This window comes from Salmo salar, chromosome ssa01 (assembly GCF_905237065.1).
Source record: "Salmo salar chromosome ssa01, Ssal_v3.1, whole genome shotgun sequence".
NCBI lineage: Eukaryota > Metazoa > Chordata > Actinopteri > Salmoniformes > Salmonidae > Salmo > Salmo salar.
This window is the reverse complement of record NC_059442.1, coordinates 120,915,419-120,936,439: the sequence shown is the minus strand read 5'-3', so window position 1 is coordinate 120,936,439 and position 21,021 is coordinate 120,915,419. Positions and strand designations below refer to the sequence as shown.

At 40.1% G+C, this 21,021-nt stretch overlaps 1 protein-coding gene across 9 annotated transcripts in view; it reads right to left on the bottom strand.

Annotated features, from left to right (window-relative positions):
- Positions 1–21,021, bottom strand: part of setd9 (SET domain containing 9) — a 28,847-nt gene continuing 7,826 nt past the window's right edge. For 8 of the 9 annotated variants that reach the window (XM_014123646.2, XM_014123574.2, XM_014123583.2 and 5 more), the window contains exons 4-8: positions 19,734–19,889; positions 11,025–11,148; positions 9,469–9,584; positions 9,153–9,258; positions 1–413 (exon numbers count right to left, since the gene is read on the bottom strand). In XM_014123646.2, coding sequence (XP_013979121.1) covers positions 326–413; positions 9,153–9,258; positions 9,469–9,584; positions 11,025–11,148; positions 19,734–19,889 — 590 coding nt within the window. In that variant the 3' untranslated portion in view covers positions 1–325. Of the gene's footprint in view, positions 414–9,152; positions 9,259–9,468; positions 9,585–11,024; positions 11,149–19,657; positions 19,890–21,021 lie in introns of those variants that run through there. The other variant, XM_045688024.1, reaches the window with a different exon arrangement.

Here is a 21,021-nt window from a genome sequence, read left to right as displayed (position 1 = left end):
CACTTTCGTTGAATATTTTATATATTTTGTTCCAGACAAATCGTGTGTACAGATGCAGAAATAAAGGAAAATGTTCTTATGAATATGGTTCTCAGTTTCATGTTCTCCATTCTTCCTTCAGTCTCTTTCGTTGTCTTCCCTCAGGCTACACAGAATCATCTGGCCACAGTTCTTCAGAGGGGCTTTCACTTGACTAGTTGAATAAGTACTTTTCATAATCTTACGTGTTCAAAAATCTTAGACCTGGGTTGTGTGCACTAAGGCACACTGTAGCCAAGTGTTTCTTCTTGAACAAGTTCAGGTAGTACCAGTTTTAAAATGTGACCTAATGCACAATGGTGAAGTAGTTAGAAAATAGTTCCTCCCCTGGACGGATGTCTCTTAACGCTACAAGGACCACACATCGTAAAGGCCTGGAGGAGAAGAAAGAAGCTGTTGTCACTCTAGTTAAGACTTGCTTTGACCAATGCAAGCTGAGCCAGGGCTAGTCCAGATGTGGCTATGTTAACAGTCACAGCCGATTCAAACGTCGATCGGGCGCGAGATAGACCGTGCGACCAAGATTAAACATTGCGTGAGCAAATAGTCAAAGAAGAAAAGTGGTCGAGCGAGAAGAGGACAGGTCCCGCAGGCCAGCGTGGTGAATGCAAATTAAACTTGAGAGCTTGCACGTGTGACTGAGTGAGCAGAACCGAATGCTGTGTGTGCTGATTCAGTTCTAAACAACAGAGTCCATCCTCACCTCCTGAATCACTGCAACGGATTGTCCGGTCTGCTGAGATGGTCATTGGCTAACGTCTGCACTCCAAGGTCCTGCACGACTCCAGGGCAAGGAAGCATGCAGGGTGGAAATTCTGCATCTATATATTTTGTCTGCTTATTGGGACAGTACCATTTCACAGAGTCAAATTCCTGTACATGCAAATGTACTGGGCAAATAAAGCAGATTCTGACATGTTTAGCTGGTTTATCATATTCATGTCAGTTTCTATTATTTTGGACTGTTTAAGTACTGTATGAACTGCAGCAGATTCTCCCCTTTGTCTTCATATAATTCAAAATCCCCATTTATGCTGTGTCCTTGGGCTTAATACGCTAAATATTGGATCCTGCCTTCAATTAGTGGACTCATTTTATGGTGTTTGCTAGAGCTGACTGTCAGCTTTTCGTTTTACAGACGAATGTTGCTGGCTAAGAAGTAATTAGCTAACTTACTCTAGCGAGTAGATTACACTCAACTTAAGGTATAGTATACCTATTTTAATTTATTTCCCAATATGTTTGGAGGTTACTGCTCAAGCAGGCTACCTAGCGAAATCTTAGTCTGAGCTAAACAGACGGCTCTGCAGTGCATCTGTTTGAAGGCACACAAACAAGAAGGCTCAACCAATCACACAATGGATTGCAGGCCAAATAATAGCCAATCACAACACTGGATTGGCCAAGGGCAGGAATTTGTTAGTTTGGCCACATTCACTGGAGTGATGGACAATCTAAGGTTTCTAGACACTTACCTGCCTTTAAGCCCGCCCCCCATCAGCCTGAAATCATAGAGCTAGATGGCTGTACTCCTTGCCGGTCCCAACAATTCCCTTGTGAAAAAAAGGTAAGACCCAGCTGTGGCTGCCAACAAGTACTAGAATGTAGTCCAATAGACTAACAACTACTGTGTCCTCACTCAACTCGCCACACCTAATCAAAGTGTCGGCTCTCCACAGCCGACTGCCGGTACTCCGCAGGAATCCCTCCCCGGAGGAGTCTCTGCCTTCCCTGGAGAATGGATTTAGGAGGATGCTCCTGGTGACTTAGTGGATGTTCCTGTTCTCGATCTTACCTCCCAGCCATGGAGATATGTCACTCACCATGGAAGTCGAAAACAGAAAACGGGGCCTTCTTGGCTTTGCCGCCCTGGATCCAGGAGGTTCCGGCGCCTTATTCCCTGGGGGGCTTCCAAATCGAGATTGGATCCGGAGGTACCTGCGCCTTAGTCCTCTGTTCTGTTTCTCTCTCTTCGGTGGCTTCTACCTCGTGTTCAGATCCTCAGAGCTTTCCCCCCTCATGGGACAGTGAGACTAAGAGTCTGGCCCATTCATCATCCACAATGGATACTACAGCTGGCTCAGGTCCATCGGGCCCCACCACCCTTTGGTCCTTGAGGGGTTTGCGAAATCACTTGAGGCGAAAGAACGGCCGGACCTCAGCCGTTGCACCAGCTGTCGTCATTGGCAGCTCTATGGTAAGAAACATCTTGGTTCCTGGGGCAAAACCCCTGTGCTATCCTGGAGAACGAGTACATGATGTTACAAGGCAGCTTCCAAGTGTTCTACGACAGCTGCTGGGTGCTGACGCTGTCGTAGTCCATGTGGGGTCAAACGACATCAGGAGGGCTAGCTTGGAACTGCTGAAAATTGATTTTAAAGAACTGATTCTAGCTCTGAGAGATTCCAAAAAGTGGCGAATTATTTCAGGTCTGGTACCATCGTTGGGCCGTGGTTATGAAAGATTCAGCAGGCTACTGGCATTACATACCTGGCTAAAAGATTACTGTAGCTCTGTTGGAATAGCTTTTCTAAATAACTTTGACAACTTCTGGAAACCGAACATGCTCTACAGGAATGACGGAGTCGATCCAAATCATCTTGGCTCCTGAACTGAACTGTCCACGAATTTCAAGGCTGCATTGAGACAATTTATCAATGACCCAAGCCCAACTCCCTACCATTGTGTAGCTGACTTGTCGTAATGCTGCAGCAGATTTACATTATCCCAGGGGTGTTGGCAGTCACAATGTAAGTCATCTCATTTATGTCCCTCCAACTCCCCTGAATGCCTCTGTCGAGCCTACAACTATTGTATACAGCAATCATGTGCCTATGAACCAGAATTATACTGTTAGCACTGAGGCGGTGTGCCCTAGTAGGAAGTCCACTGTGTTTTTCTCACCCTGTACTATCAGCTCAAACATGAATAACATTGTCATGTCTAAGTTTCCCAGTTAAGCGATTAACAAAAATCAGGCATCCCAGAAAAGTGCTAAAAATACCTCACATTAACATATGTAGCCTAAGAAACAAGGTTCATGAAATAAATAACTTGCTAGTAACAGATGACATTCATATTCTGACTCTCTGAAACACACTTAGATAATACACTGGTTGAAATACATGGTTATAACGTCTAAAAGAAAAGACAAATGTCAATGGGGGCGTTGTTGAAGTCTATATTCAGAGCCACATTCCTGTGAAGCTTAGAGCGGATCTCATGTTAAATACTTTTGAAATAGTATGGCTACAGGTTCATCTGCCTCACCTAAAGCCCATTCTTGTGGGAAGCTGCTATAGACCACCAAGTGTTAACAGTCAGTATCTGGATAATGTGTGAAATGCTTGACAATGTATGTGATATCAACAGAGGTATATTTTCTGGGTGACCTTAATATTGACTGGCTTTCATCAAGCTGCCCAATCAAGAGAAAGCTTCAAACTGTAACCAGTGCCTGCAACCTGGTTCAGGTTATCAGTCAACCTACCAGGGTATTTACAAACAGCACAGGAATGAAATCATGTATTGGTCACATCTTTACTAATGCTACAGAAATTTGCTTTACAAATCCATTGGATGTAGTGTTCACAATATAGTAGCCATATCTAGGAAAACCAAAGTACCAAAGGCTGGGTCTAATATAGTGTATATGAGGTCATACAATTAGTTTCGTGATGATGTAAGGAATATTTGCTGGTCTGTAATGAGGAGCAACCAGACACTGCACTTGACACATTTATGAAATTGCCTATTCCAGTCACTAATAAGCATCCACCCATGAAGTAAATTACTGTAAAAACGTAAATCCTCGCGGATTGATGAGGAATTGAAAAATGGTATGGTTGAGAGGGATGAGGAAAAATGAATGGCAAATAAGTCTGGCTGCACAACCAATTGGCAAACGTACTGCAAATTGAGAAATCATGTGACTAAACTGAACAAAGAGAAGAAACTATACTATGAAACAAAGAAATTGTATAAAGAATGATAGTAACACATTTTGGAGCACCTTAAATTACATTTTGGGCAAAAAGTCAAACTCAGCTCCATCATTAATTGAATCAGATGGCTCATTCATCACAAACCCAGTGATATTGCCTACTTCTTTAATTATTCCCCCCCCCCATCAGCAAGATTAGCAAACTTAGGCATGACATGCCAGCAACAAACGCCGACACTACACATCCAAGTATAACTGACCAAATTATGAAAGACAAGCATTGTAATTTTTTTGCCACTCCTATTTGCCAGATCTTCAATCTAAGCCTACAAAAAAGTGTGTGTTCTCAGGCCTGGAGGGAAGCAAAAGTCAATCTGCTACCCAAGATTGGTAAATCCCTCTTTACTGGCTCAAACAGCCAACCAATCAGCTCGTTACCAACCCGTAGTAAACTTTTGGAAAAGATTATGTTTGACCAGATTCAATGCTATTTTACAGTAAACAAATTGGCAAGACTTTCAGTATGCTTATAGGGAAGGACATTCAACATGCACGGCCCTTACCCAAATGACTGATGATTGGCTGAGAGAAATGTATGATAAAAAGATTGTGGGAGCTGTTTTGTTAGACTTTAGTGTGGCCTTTGACATTATCCATCAGTCTGTTGCTGTAAAAATGGATGTGTTATGGCTTTACACCCACTGCTATATTGTGGATAAAAAGTTACATGTCAAATAAAATAAATGTGTATTTGTCACATGCGCCAAATACAACCGGTGTATATCTTACAGTGCAATGCTTACAAGCACTTAACCGAGACTGCAGTTAAGAAAAATACCTAAAAAAAAAAGTAACAAATAAAAGTAACAAATAATTGAAGAGCAGCAGGGGTGCCGATGCAGATTCAATGTGTGGGGGCACCGGTTAGTCGAGGTAATATGTACATGTAGGTAGAGTTATTAAAGTGACTATGCATAGATAAGAGAGTAGCAGCTGCGGGGGGGATAGCCATTTGATTTGATGTTCAGGAGTCTTATGTCTTGGCTGTCATGCCACTGGCTTTGAGTAAAGCTACTACAGCGAGTGAAATGACTACAACACTTAGAGCCGCAGTCAGTTTTAGAATGGGTGGCAAGAAATAAGTTGGTCCTAAATATTTCAAAAACTAAAAGCATTCTATTTGGGACAAATCATTCACTAAACCCTAAAACTCAACTAAATCTTGTAATAAATAATGTGGAAGTTGAGAAAGTGGAGATAACAACTGCTTTGAGTAACCCTGGATTGTAAACTGTCATGGTTAAAACATGTTGATGCAACAGTAGCTAAGATGGGGAGAAGTCTGTCCATAATAAAGCGTTACTTTGCCTTATTAACAACCCTATGAACTGCTGTCCAGTCGTGTGGTCAGGTGCCACAAATTACAATTGGCTCAGAACAGGGCAGGACGGCTGGCCCTTAAATGTACATTGAGAGCTAACACGAATACAATACATGTTAATCTCTCAGGGCACAAAGTAGAGGAGATATTGACTTCATCACTACTTGTATTGACATGCTGAATGCACCAAGCTGTCTATATAAACTACGAGCACACAGCTCGGACACCCATGCATACCCCACAAGACATTCCACCAGAGGTCTCTTCACAATCCACAACAGACTATGGGAGGAGCACAGTGCTACATAGAGCCATGACTACATGGAACTCTAATTCCACATCAGGTAACTGATGCAAGCAGTAGAATCATAAATTTAAAAAATAAAAAAATACACACCTATGGAACAGCGGAGACAGGCACAGATACTCACACACGCACTCTACACACGGATTTTGTATTGTAGATATTTGGTAGTGGCCTGAGGGCACACACTTAATGTGTTGTGAAAAGTGTTGTGAAATGTAATATTTCTAATGGTATATAACTGCCTTAATGTTGCTGGACCCCAGGAAGAGTAGCTGCTGCTGGATCTTTAATAAATAAAAATAAAAAGACTGGTGGGTCAGAGAATCATGTATTGAACTAAACATGTAGACCAGGGGTATTCAGCTTTTACACTACGAGGTCCTGAGCCTGCTGCTTTTCTGTTCTACCGGATAATTAATTGCATCCACCTGGTGTCCCAGGTCTAAGTCAGTTCCTGGTTAGTGGCTTCAAGGTCCAGAGTTGAGAATGAGGGATGTAGACAGCCAATCAATCAATCAATCAAGCCCTTTTTACATCAGCAAAGGTCAAAGTGCATATACAGAAACCCAGCCTAAAATCCCAAAGATCAAGTAATGTAAGCATGATCACCCATATGTCCAGTGGGGGGAGCTGCCCAAAACAGCCCACCACCTCACCCCCTTCAGCTTAAGTCCTCTAGGCAGCTAAACCAAGTAGACTGTACGAAACAGCCCAATGACTTATCTAACAGGTAGAAATGTATAAAAAGGGAAGGCGTCAACCACGATGCTGCAGTGCAGATATCCTTGACCCCTGCACCCCTAAACATTTTGGGCAGAAGTCACCGCCACTTGACGTGTAGAGTGAGCCCTAATGTCCTAAGGCACTGGGGGCCCCTTAGTCTCAAAGGCCAAGGCAATGACATCGCAGAGCCAGTGAGACAACCGCTGTTTTGAGAGTGGCCGACCAAGCGCTCCAGCACCATAGCACACAAACACCTAACCATTGCTGTGCCCTTCACATAAGGTGGGGACAGGACACAGATGGAGATGTTCCTCTCTCTCTAGCATGAAGAGGAGGAAAAAAGGCCCATAGCTCTAGGGTCCGTAATATGTAAGAGCTCTTAATAATCTCAGGCATGACCACCGGATTAGGAAACAACACCGCCCTGCTCAGATCACCATTGATGGCGATACATTCACGTCGCGTTGACAGAGTGCATAGATCGCTGACACGCTTGGGCAAGTAATGATGCAGTCTTCAAAGACAACATTCTCAGAGAGATCTGGGCCAAAGGCTCAAACGGTGGTTCACACAACACGTCTAGCACTAAGGTGCGCTCTTTTCCCAATTCACTGCAAGACCCAGACGGGTGAGATGAGTCACCAGTCAGGTCGTGTGTGCGATCGCCAGCTCTGCTGACAGGGTGAGAACCAGCAGATCGTCCAAGTACGCCAGAACCCTGTTGACGCAGCGGCTCTATTGCCGCCTTCACACATTTGGAAAATGTGCGAGGAGCTTGGGCGTACCCAAAAGGCACTCGTACTCGAATGCCACTCCTTGGAAAGCAAAGCACAGAAACTTCCTGTGACGCGGAAGCCCCGGAACATGGAAAAAGTCACCCTGATGGATACACTCCAGAAGGTGCCTCATTGTGAGCATGCGGAAAGGTAGTTTAGGTACGGACTTCTTTAAAACCCATGGCATGAGAAAATAGAGTAAAGCCCGTTGTTTCTCTGCTCTGGGGGAACTACTGTTAGCGCTTCCTTCACCAGAAGCTCTGCAATTTCCTTGTTAAGAGCCGTAACCTTCTCGGGTGACGCCATCACCATTTCCACGACCCCTGTAAAGGGTGGAGGGGCAGCGAAATTGAATGGTGTAACCCCACTGGATCAACGGCGGCAGGATCATCTTGAGACTTATCTTGCCATGCAAGTCTTCAGACTAATCTTCAGTCTCGCTGAAGGAAATAGGAAGACTGTAGGTGTGCGCTCCTATATACAGGGAGAGCTGTACTCCAATTGGCTGGAGCACATGCATAATTATTTTGTCAGGCTATTGGCTGCCTAGGTAGTGGGGTAAACCACTAGGAGCAAAGCCCACTATAGGGCGGAGCACCACAATATAGAACCAAAACCAAGGTGCCAAGACTTAAAAGCGAGCAACTTGAGAAATTGAGAGCGAAAACTTGACCATGACAAGTGACTATTGCTGGTGGACAATTTAATGATTTAAAATGTATTTGTTACACATTTGAATCACATTTCTTTGATTACAATTCTATATTTATTGTTTAAGAAATGTTTATTTTTGATCTGTGGCTATGATGTTCTGCTCGCTCAAAGTCACACTAGCAAGCTCTCAAGTTTATTTTGTGCTCTCGGCTGGCCTGTGGACTCGGGGGCCCCATCCTCTGCTCGCTCGACCACATTTCTTCTGTTAGCACACGCAATGAGGTTTCATCTCGCACCCCTTCAACTTTTGAACCGGATTTGACTCCATAGCGATGCTTTCCATTGCCTGTACAGCGTAGCCACGCATTATTACATATAAGAAAACTTAAAATGTCCCAAATCACGTTTGAATTTACTCTGCCGATTGTCCGTGGTGTTGGTTCTTATTGGTTTGAAATTTGAGACAAAATAACCAAGTATTATTTATTGGACATTGAGATCGGCCATTGAGATTATTATAACATCTAAGCGGTTAAAAAGTTAAGTCTTCTATTTAAGGAAATTGAAGCGGTTCTGGACAGGTTCTGACTGACATTTGTGTACAATGCGCTCTGTGAATGTCGCAGGGTTCAGTGCCTTATAACGCCAGAAAGCCCCCCACCTGTCTGCTCTCCCCTTCCTCTGAGCGACAGAGCCCAGCCTGAGAGATGGCATATTAAAGGGGAAAGTCTAGCGATTTCAGCAATCGTACATTCATCTCACTGTGATATTCTCAGCCGGATTTAGAACTCAACAGCAGAGTAAGTTCAAACATAATTTTATGAAACATTCTTGACAGACAAGGGACGTTTAGGTTTTCTCCTATGTAATACGGTGTGGCTATGCTGGACAGGCAATGGAAAGCGTCGCCACATGCCACATCGAGACTAAGCCAGTTCAAGACAGTCTGGCTCAGAAGACTACTCACTAGTCAACAACAGCAAAAGCTGCTGTTTGGAAATGGAGCCAAAACAGAAGGTCATTAACATTTGTATTAATACATTTATAGCTGTGAATACAAACAGGAACACTAGGTTTGTTATCCCTGGTATAAAACGGTTAAATAAACACCCCAGTAGCCTAGACCAGAGCCGTATCCATATTAATAGCTCTGGCCTACACTTACTGTTAATTGCTCTAAATTACTTATGAGTGAATCAAACCACACAGCTGCTGAATTAATAAATTAACTTTTGAGATTGCAATGGGCGCAGTCAACAGTAACACAATCAAACAAATACTGTAGGAAGTAGGGACCAACATTATTTCAAACATCCTTTAAATTCTTGCCTTTGCGTGTCATGTCTGTAGTTCACATTGGGAAGGTACTGGCGAAGTTCAAGAGGAAATGCTTCAGGCACATCATACTCCTGATAGCACACATTTGCAGCCCTCTCTGAAAGATAAGAGTATAATTCCACACAAAAAAAGGAAAAGGAATATTTAGATAGTCAGTGGTCACAGCATTTGCAACATTGCAGACAGACAATAATTATGTAAAATAAATAGTCTTCATGATATAGAATATATAGGCATATCTGTATAGAAATATTTAATCTAATTATAGCCCCATTTCTCCTATGGGTGAGCAGAGATGTGATGGTACCATTTGAGCAGTTGTTCACATATTGACCCACTGCTAGCGGGTTTTCTGTATTGGCTGTCAACCAAGTGATGTCACTCAACCTGAAAGGACCAAGCCTGTCTCTTCCACTGCACGACCTGGAAAACATCAATACTTTTAAATATGAATTCTGTCCATCTACATGTGAAAAATTGTCGTAGGACAGTCATCAAGCCCTAGGACATTTTTCAGTAACACTTTACTTGACACCAAGCATCATAACACGGTCATAACCATGTCATACCAGTTGACATAACATGGTCATAAAACTTTCATGACATATTTAGACCTGTTGTGACATATATTCTGTTATTTTAGGGCTGGTTATGACACCTACATAAGTGTCAAAACCCACAAAACCTACAACACAAGGCAAAACATTCCATTACACCAAATCCTACATGTCAACAGTATGTTTGTTATATACTTTTTTCTTTAAATTGACCATATTAAATGATCATTGTAATTGCGGACACATTGATGTCAGACATGCACCTACCCCAATGCTCAGTTTAAAAAAAATATATATATTTCATCTTTATTTAACCAGATAAGCTAGTTGAGAACAAGTTCTCATTTACAACTGTGACCTTGCCAAGATAAAGCAAAGCAGTGCGACAGAAACAACACAGAGTTACACATGGAATAAACAAGCGTACAGTCAATAACACAATAGAAAAAAAAGAAAGTCTATATACAGTGTGTGCAAATGAGATAGCAAAGTAATTACAATTTAGCAGATTAACACTGGAGTGATAGATGAGCAGATGATGATGAGCAGATGATGGTGTGTAAGTAGTGATACTGGTGTGCAAAAGAGCAGCAAAGTAAATAAAAACAATATGGGGATGAGGTAGGTAGATTGGGTGGGCTATTTACAGATGGATTATGTACAGCTGCAGCGATCGGTTAGCTGCTCAGATAACTGATGTTTAAAGTTAGTGAGGGAAATGTAACTCTCCAGCTTCAGCGATTTTTGCACTTCGTTCCAGTCACTGGCAGCAGAGAACTGGAAAGCAGAGAACTGGAAGGAAAGGCAGCCACTGGGATGAATGCAGGAGCAGATTTCAGGAGCAGGACAAGATGCCCTTATATCAGTCAAAAAGAGGGTATGTATGATTATGACGGTCACAATGCTTCTTGACAGTGTCATAAAGTGTATTTTCTTAGTCCAAGTAAAGTGACACAGGATGGTCATAACACTTCTTGACAGTGTCATAAAGTTAAAATAACAAAAAAATGCAATATGTAAAAAATAAAAAAACAAGACTAGAAAATTAATTACAACAAAGGACTTAAGAAACAAACTTTCAAATGAAAGGGAACTTCTTGGCAGTGAAAAAAATTGCGAAAAAAAAGTGGGTTTTGACATTTATGGAGGTGTCATAACCAGCCATAAAATAACGCAATATATGTTCATGAGTGTTATGATTATATGACAGGTTATGTCACCATGACATTATGCAATGGTTATAACCATGTTATGACACTGGGTGTCAAGTAAAGTGTTACCCATTTTTCTATGCCACATTTCTCACCTGTACACTATTTTAGAGATGCCTTTGTCATTGCCATCAATCAAAACATGATCTATGCATCTGAATACAAAAGGGTTCCAAATGGACTGGAAGAGAATGGGCTCATATGCTTGATAGATGGTCCCTGCATGGATAACACAGAAATTAGTCACTCATTCACACAACGGTAAATCACAACACTTGTCCAAGTGATATGCATTTCCTTAATTACTTTCAAAATAGCTATGCTATGTGTTAAAAGGGGTACTTTTTAATCTATGTTCTTGCTTATACTAAAGAGATACACGAGTATAAATATGTATCCCTCTTTTTAGGTCGGTGTTATAAATTATGGTTTGTCGGGACTGATGGTTTGTACGGTTGTGGTTATCAGTACAGCTCTATCTAGTTGTCGTGTTGGGGATAACAGTTGTGGACAACTAGCATTTTAGCTAAGCCTAACCCAGTTTTTTTTTCACTCCAGATACGAACAACTTACAGACACACACAAACAACGACTACATCTCATCTGCCCAGACCCACATGCTCACACCCCCATCCCTGCCCAGACCTGCATGCTCACAGACCCATCCCTAGTGCCTGCATTATTGTTTGCCACTTGGTCTTAAATTGTGCCAATTTGTTTTTCCTCGGTCACCCATGCTATTTCAATAAATCATTAGATTTTTCCATTTTGTTAATGGCGGATTGATTGATTTCCAAGTTTTTAGTATATGTTTTTTCAGGGTGAGTGATAAGAGAATCGTCCAGCTCATTGGGACATATGCCACGTCTTGAAATATGACACAGATTAAAAGTAAGTTTACATTGTAATACTTCTGACAGCCAACTTTCTAGCTCCGCCCATAACTTCTGGACTTTTTAGGATTCCCAGAAAGCATGGTTTATTGAGTCATTATTCATTTTACACTTAAGACATAACTCTGCAGTTATGCTGTAAATTCTATACATTAGTTTATACCAGATTAAGCGTACATTTTAGTTAACTGTAATGTGGTTATTTATGCTCCAACTTCCCCTCCATCTTGTGCCAACATCAGTCTTGGTTCAAAAAGATTGTCAGTTGGATATACTCTCTGCAAGGTTTTGTATTTCGTATGAATGTCATTTTCTGGCTCAAATAAGATTCCCTCTGATGTCCAAAAGATTTCAAATTTAATTGTGTAATGTAACTTAAGTTGCATGTATTTGAAACTATCTACATTGGTCAGACAAAATTGCTTTTTAATTCCGTCATGGAAATCAATGTATTTCCTGTTACCAAGTAATTTATGGTTTCTATGCATTTAGTTTTCCATGTGGACCAATAAAAAAATTATAAAATAAATCTGAATTCTGAAAAGCTATGCAAGGATTGTTCCATAAGGCTGGGTTTTTAGGGAATGATATTGGTTCTTGTAGAAGTTTAATTTTCCTCCACATTGTTATAAACTATGAAGTTAATAATGTTCTTAACTTTATACTACTTTGAAAATAGACACGTAAAACGATTCTGGGGATGAGCATGCACATCTTAAATATGTACCCATTGTTCCTCTTTAGCGCATTTAACTATGTCACAAGTAAAAGCCTTGAGATCATCATCATCCCCCTAATGTACGCCTTAAAGGCATCCCACATTATATTGGGGGTTGGTTTTTCTGTCCTCTGTCTACATTTGTAATTGTAAAATATTATTTGTTTGTTTATGTATTTAATACATTTTGTGTCCAGAAGATGCACTCTGTTCATTCTCCTAACGGTTGCTAAGTGTATTTTCTAGTGTAATTAAACATGATACCAGAGAATGATCTGATATCACTATTTCATACATTTTTGAATCCAGTAAAATGTTGAGTGCATTTCTGGAAATAAAAATGTAGTCAATTCTTGAATAGCTTTTCTAACTTTGAGGGAAAAAAGGAATAGTATTTTATAATAATAATAATAATAATAATAATGTCCAGGTGTCCTCCATTTGTAGAGATGAACATTTTCAGCCTCTGGAGATTCCCTAAATGTGCCTTTTTTATTACTACGTCTGTCAAGCTTAGCAAATGTATGATTTAGTTCACCTGCTAAAATAATACTTCCTGTCTGGATTTGATCTAATATAGCTTGAATCTTAAAACCACTAGATTATCCCCTGGTGAGATATACAATTAAATCAATTTGTATTTTTCACCATTAAGGTACAATTCAACATTAGAAAACAGGGTTCTGGGATAAAGGTAAAGTAAGGTAAAATAGTGTATTCTTAGTTATAATGATGCCTACACTTCTGCTGTTACTACAGTAAATTACAGCATAGGCCTCTTCAACCCAGCTCCTCTTTAAATATACAATTTCTTTTTTTTTTTTTTTATAAATGTAACTCTTGCAAGAAAACCACATCTACTGACAATCTAAGTGTTCGAGAACCATATGCTCCCCCCCATATCATGGAGCCAGTGCACATTCCATGTGATAAGGTTAACTTTGTTCCAACAAAATCCAACTTCTCTTCCGTTGATCATTGAAGACCCATTTAAAACATTTTAGCACACATGGCATAAGAGGCCAGTGGGCATCATAGTACAAATATAGTTATTATATACTATACATTACATACAGTGCCTTCGGAAAGTAGTCAGACCCCTTGACTTTTTCCACATTGTTACGTTACAGCCTTAATCTAAAATATATATTTTTTTAAATCCTCAGCAATCTACACACAATCCCATTAATGACAAAGCGAAAACAACTTGTTAGAAATGTTAGCAAAGGTATTAAACATAACAGAAATACCTTATTTGCATAAGTATTCAGACCCTTTGCTATGAGAATCGAAATTGAGCTCAGGTGCATCCTGTTTCCATTGATCATCCTTGAGATTTACATTTAAGTCATTTAGCAGATGCTCTTATCCAGAGCAACTTACAGTAGTGAATGCATACATTTCATTTCATGCATTTTTTTTTTGTTTTGTACTGGCCCCCCGTGGGAATCGAACCCACAACCCTGGCGTTGCACACACCATGCTGGTGCTCTAGCAACAGAGCTACAGGGAAGCTATGATGTATGATGTTTCTACAAACCTGGCACCATCCCTACGGTGAAGCATGGTGGTGGCAGCATCATGCTGTAGGGAAGTATTTCAGCGGCAGGGACTGGGAGACTACTCAGGATTTAGGCAAAAATGAATGGAGCAAAGTACAGAGAGATCCTTGATGAAAACCTGCTCCAGAGCGCTCAGGACCTCAGACTGGGGCAAAGGTTCACCTTCCAAAAGGACAACAACCCTAAGCACACAGCCAAGACAACACAGGAGTGGCTTCGGGACAGGTCGTTGAATGTCCTTGCATGGTCCAGCCAGAGCCCGGACTTGAACCTGATCGGACATCTCTGGAGAGACCTGAAAATAGCTGTGCAAACAATAGCTGTGCACTCCCCATCCAGCCTGACAGAGCTTGAGAAGATCTGCAGAGAAGAATGGAAGAAACTCCTCAAATATAGGTGTGCCAAGCTTATAGCATAATACCCAAGAACCCTCAAAAATGTAATTAAAAAATATATATATTTTAGAATAAGGCTGTAACGTAACAAAATGTGGAAAAAGTCAAGGGGTCTGAATACTTTCCGAAGGCATATATAGAGCATCTGGACTGAGCAGACTTAACAAAAAACATAATGCAAATTACTAGAGGTGCTATGCCTTTTTAGGCCTTTTTTCCTCTCCTAACGTACCATTTAAAAATAAAAAAATGTGGATACATACATTTGAAGAAATACTGCCACTTAAGTACTGTGGTTGGTTTGTATTACCTAATAAATGTAATTAACCTGTTGGGGCTCGGGGGCAGTATTGAGAAATTTTGAAAAAAATATGTGCCCATTTTTAACTGCCTCCTACACCAACTCAGAAGCTAGGATATGCATATTATTAACACATTCGGATAGAAAACGCTCTGAATTTTCTAAAACAGTTTGAATGGTGTCTGTAAGTATAACAAAACTCATATTGCAGGCAAAAACCTGTGAAAAATAGATTTTAAAAAAATGTGAATTTTGTGACTGTACTATTTAGTGTCATTGTTTTATAGATACCATAGTGAGAAAGGATTCATTTCGCAACACCTACGGCTTCCACTAGATGTCAACGATCTTTATAAAGTTGTTTGAAGCGTCTATGATAAACAGAGAGCAAATTAGAATGCAAGGAAGTTGACATGTCGTCACTTCATTTTATTGCGCCTGCGCATAAATCTGAGAAGCGTGAGTTTGTCATTAATTGTTTATCAAGACATAGGATAGGTTGTGTGAAAATATTACTGATGTTTATCGTTAAAAATGGACCAAATGATTAATGCTACAACGTTTGACATGTTTGAACGAACGTAAATAAATTATTTACTAGGTTTTTTTTAGCTTTTCGGCGTGATTTTACAACCCCCCCCACCACGTTTTGTGGGAGCATAATGAACGCTAACTACTTGGTGTTATTTGGACATAAATTATGAACTTTGTCAAAAGAAACCACATTTGTTCCGGACCTGGGATTCCTGGCAGTGCCTTCTGATGGAGATAATCAAAGGTAAGGGGATATTTACAATGTTATTATCGATATTAGATGATGCTAACTGTATAGCATAGCTTATTATTCTTAGCATAGCACCCCGTTTATTGCATAATGTGATTTCCCAGTAAAGTTATTTTGAGATCTGGCCATTCGGTAGCAATTACGAGATAATAATATATTATTCTTTGAATGACAATATTATAATTTACCAATGTTGTCGAATAGTAATTTTGTTATGTTCACCGGAAGCATTTCAGAGAAGAAACAAATCTGAATTTCACGCTACTGTAAAATGCTGTTTTTGGATATAAATATGAACTTGATGGAACAAAAAATGCATGTATTGTATAACATAATGTCCTAGGAGTGTCATCTGATGGAGATTGACAAAGGTTAGTGCATAATTCTAGCTGGTTTCTGCTTTTGGTGACGCTTGACCTTGAATTGAAAATGGATGTTTGTACTTTTGTGGCTATGTACTGTCCTAACATAATCTAACTTTATGCTTTTGCCGTAAAGCCTCTTTGAAAATCGAACAATGTGGTTAGATTAAGGAGATGTTTATCTTTTAAATTGTGTAAAATAGTTGATTGTTTGAGAAATTGAAATTATTAGATTTTTGATGTTTTGAATTTCCAGCCTTGTTAGCAATCCCGACTCGGGGTTCATTGCTAACCTGTAGCCCCAACAGTATAGTTGCTGGTGGGGGGGGGGTCTACTTAGGGTGGGTCCTCTGAGAGAAGTATCTGATCCCAGTCACCCCATCACAATCCCCCAGATATAGCCCCTCTCTATTCTCACAAATAACCACCAACAACAACAATTGCCAGGATTCGGAGTTGAGACTTGATTCCTTTCTCCTCCAGTCACTGTCTGATCGCAAGGGTATTTAGCGTTCTTCTGCTTCACGCCGATCCGATGGCAGCGCACCAGATGCTCCGGTGATAAATCCACGCCTAGCTCCTCCAATATCAGCTTGATCACGTAGCTGGAAAGGTCCCCTTTTTCTTCATCTTCCAGTAGGGATAATATTCTCATATTATTTTGTCTCCGTTTTCTAGCTAATTCAGGTAAACTTTTAAAGTTTGCACCTGTTTCCAGAAGGCCAATTTTGTTGTCTTGTTCATCCACGTGCCAGCCCTGTATATACACATATGACACGATAAAGTAGATTTCCTCAAAAGGAAACTAGTCTAACAGATTGTAACAGTTTGTTTTGGTAAGCATAAAGAGCATTTTAGCTATGTTTTCCTGGATAACCTTCAGCTGTTCGTTGCTTTCATTTGCATCTCCAAGTTGTTCTTTGTCTTTTCCTTTAAGGTAAGCCATTGCTTGTTGGGTTCGAGTCTGTCGACAGCACACTTTGTCCTGGTTGCTTGGGGATATATTGATCTATCAACTTGTAATGCTTAATTTAAACTGTTCTCTGGCTTCTACATATAATCCCAGTTGCTACATACATTTTCCTAACCTGTTACATTAATTCTCATAACCTGCTACGTAAATGTCACTTCTGTCCGTAGCTGGGTTGGCTTAGCTAAAATGCTACAATTGTCAACAAACCATCAGTCCTCACAAACCATCAGTATCACCCCACTGGAATTCAATACAATCACAGGCTGTCGACAATGCAGCTTTTAAAGGCAATATTCCCGTATTCGCAGAGATCACGTTCATGATAACAGTGGATTTCCACTGGGGACGATGAAACAACAGAAGCCATGCATTTTCAATGAAAGACAAGCAAGGTTGTGGGGGACCGTTAGGAGAGGCAAGCATCGGTGAGGGAGCATGAACAGGGCAGGACCTAAGTTTGGGAAAGCTGAACTTGATCCAAATGGTATTCCAATACATTTTTGAAATTTGAAGCTCATTTACTGCATTTCTATGCAATTGAAAAACAAAAATAAAGCAAAAATGACACCAGCCATTATCACCTTGGCTTCTGTAGCTTCATTCACCTCAGTTGATCTACGAACTAGAGGTCGACAGATTAATCGGAATGGCCGATTAATTAGGGCCGATTTCAAGTTTTCATAACAAATCGGTATTTTTGGACACCGATTATGGCAGATTACATTGCACTCCACGAGGAGACGGCGTGGCAGGCTGACTACCTGTTACGCGAGTGCAGCAAGGAGCCAAGGTAAGTTTCTAGCTAGCATTAAACTTATCTTATAAAAAACTATCAATCTTAACATAATCACTAGTTAACTACACATGGTTGATGATATTACTAGTTTACCTAGCGTGTCCTGCGTTGCATATAATTGATGCGGTGCCTGTTAATTTCTCATCAAATCACAGCCTACTTCACCAAACGGGTGATGATCTAACAAGGACATTCGCGAAAAAAGCACTGGCGTTGCACCAATGTGTACATAACCATCAATGCCCTTCTTAAAATCAATACAAAAGTATATTTTTAAACCTGCATATTTAGTTAATATTGCCTGATAACATGAATTTCTAGGGAAATTGTGTCACTTCTCTTGCGTTCTGTGCAAGCAGAGTCAGGGTATATGCAGCAGTTTGGGCTGCCTGGCTCGTTGCAAACTGTGTGAAGACCCTTTCTTCCTAACAAAGACCGTAATTAATTTGCCAGAATTGTACATAATTATGACATAACATTGAAGGTTGTGCAATGTAACAGCAATATTTAGACTTAGGGATGCCACCCGTTAGATAAAATACAGAACAGTTCTGTATTTCACCGAAATAATTAACGTTTTGTTTTCAAAATGATAGTTTCCGGATTTGACCATATTAATGACCTAAGGCTCATATTTCTGTGTATTATTATATTATAATTAAGTCTATGATTTGATAGAGCAGTCTGTGAGCGGTGGTAGGCAGCAGCAGGCTCGTAAGCATTCATTCAAACAGCACTTTCCTGCATTTGCCAGCAGATCTTCGCTGTGCTTCAAGCATTGCGCCGTTTATGACTGCAAGCCTATCAACTCCCGAGATTAGGCTGGCAATACTATAGTGCCTATAAGAACATCCAATAGTCAAAGGTATATGAAATACAAATGGTATAGAGAGAAAAGGAACCACCAGCTTTCATATGTTCTCATGTTCTGAGCAAGGAACTTAAACATGAGCTTTTTTACATGGCAAATATTGCACTTTTACTTTCTTCTCCAACACTTTGTTTTTGCATTATTTAAACCAAATTGAACATGTTTCGTTATTTATTTGAGATTAAATTGATTTTATTGATGTATTATAGTTAGTTAAAATAAGTGTTCATTCAGTATTGTTGTAATTGTCATTATTACAAATGTATATGCAAAAAAAATAATAATAATAATAATTACCGGTTAATCGGTATGGGCTTTTTTTGGTCCTCCAATAGGTATCGGCATTGAAAAATCACAATCGGTTGAGCTCTACTACGAACACATAGCCTGCTAGCTATAGAGGAGAGTGGGGTAAGTTTAGCCAAATGGGTAACCCACCCTTGTTTCTAGGAAACCATAAACCAAATATATAATTTGACCAAATATTGAGGAAGAGGTCATAATTTTATGGAGTCTGTGGAGGAAGAAAACAAATGGGGGAAAAAAAAAAAAAAAAAAAGTGGTAAGGAAGTTCATATCCCAGCGATAAAAAGTACAAAGTGTTTGTTAGGCATTAAGCCTGTGATAAAATATTATTTTTTTAACTGAGCCTGTTCGGTGGTTCAACTTACCCCATACCCAGGTAAATTGCACCAAGAGACCACTTTGTTTTGGACAATCTGTTTTCAAAACGGTCATGTTAATATGAATTCTGATTATTTCCAAGGATACACAACATCTTGAAATATATCTAGATATATTTGTTGGAAAGAACACTCCCTTGATGGAGTGATGCTGAATGTAATTTTTTTTTTTTATTTTTTTTTTTAATTCAACTCACCCCACTCTCCCCTACAATTAGCCACTATGTTGCTCATACAGTATCAGACTGAGTACGCTTCTAGGTTCACACATACTCGGATCATGTATTTGAAACCCATCTCCATAATAGTAACAACATAATGTTACACCCCTGAAAGGGGGGGAAAATAGGAGAAAAACACGTTGCGTATGTGGGCTCAATTGGAAATTACCTTTAAAATGGTGCATTGTCGACAAGCGCGATCAGATTGAGTCCCGGCCTTAGTCCTCATCAGTGGTGAGAATTACCTGGGTACATGGCCACTGTAGCTCCTTTAGGCACAAAGCCCCTGGTAACAAAGACTCCTGTTCCAGCGAACGGCAAGGAACTAGGCTTTCGCTCAATACAGAACCCAACCGTCAGGAACATCGTCTCGATGGGCCCATGCTCTCCTTTTGGTTCTCCTGTTTCATATTATAATAATTAGTCACGCATTTCAGGAAAACATGTTCCATATGGTTGGCACCAGCCGGATATTTGAAAGACAGGTATATAATGGAAGACATGCACAATTAATAGGGCTGAGAAGGGAACGGTACAGATTGTTAATTTTTGCACGTATAGGATGTGTGCTCTTGAGTTGGCTCATTATCTTGACTGTTCTTGAGTAACAAATAGTTTTATAAAAATCTGAACATGGTATAGTTACACATATAACATTAATATAGACTAAGTGTACAAAACATTAGGAACACCTGCTCTTTCCATGACAGACTGATCAGGTGAAAGCTATGATCCCTTATTGATGTCACTTGTTAAATCAACTTCAATCAATGTAGACGAAGAGGAGATAGGTGAGACATTGTGTATGTGTGCCAATCACAGGGTGAATGGACAATACAAAAGTAAAGTGCCTTTAAAAGGGGTATGGTAGTAGGTTCCAGGCGCACCTGTTTGAGTGTCAAGAACTGCAACGCTGCTGGGTTTTTCACGCTCAACAGTTTCCTGTGTTTATCAAGAATGGTTCACCACCCAAAGGACATCCAGCCAACTTGACACAACTGTGGGAAGCATTGGAGTCAACATGGTGTCAAGTGTTCCACAGGGATGTTGGCCCTTGTAGAGTCCATGCCCCAACGAATTAAGGCTGTTGTGAAGGTGTTCCTAATGTTTGGTATACTCAGTGTATAAGTGTTATTATCATCATCATCAGACCTGAGTCAAACACTTAAAATACATTCAAAGTGACCTTTTGGCCTTACCCAGGACTCCTTTACGACTTCCTAATGTTTCATCTCTAGGTTCTTCAAAGCAAAAAAATGTGTCATATGAAGCTCTTGGTATGTAATATGACTAGTATTTTCATTTCAATAAAGAATGACAATTTTTGAATACTGTATAAACATGAACATTGAAAATACTGTATACCATTTTTGGTTTGGCAAATGTTTCTACACATTATTGAACATAGTTTACTCCACGGGCATATCAAAGTTCCAGAGTGGGATGTCTGCTACTTTTAGAGTTATTATCCGATTTGTAAACCTTAACAGATTGAACGTGAAAATGGATTCAAAAGGGTCGCCCTCTGCTGGT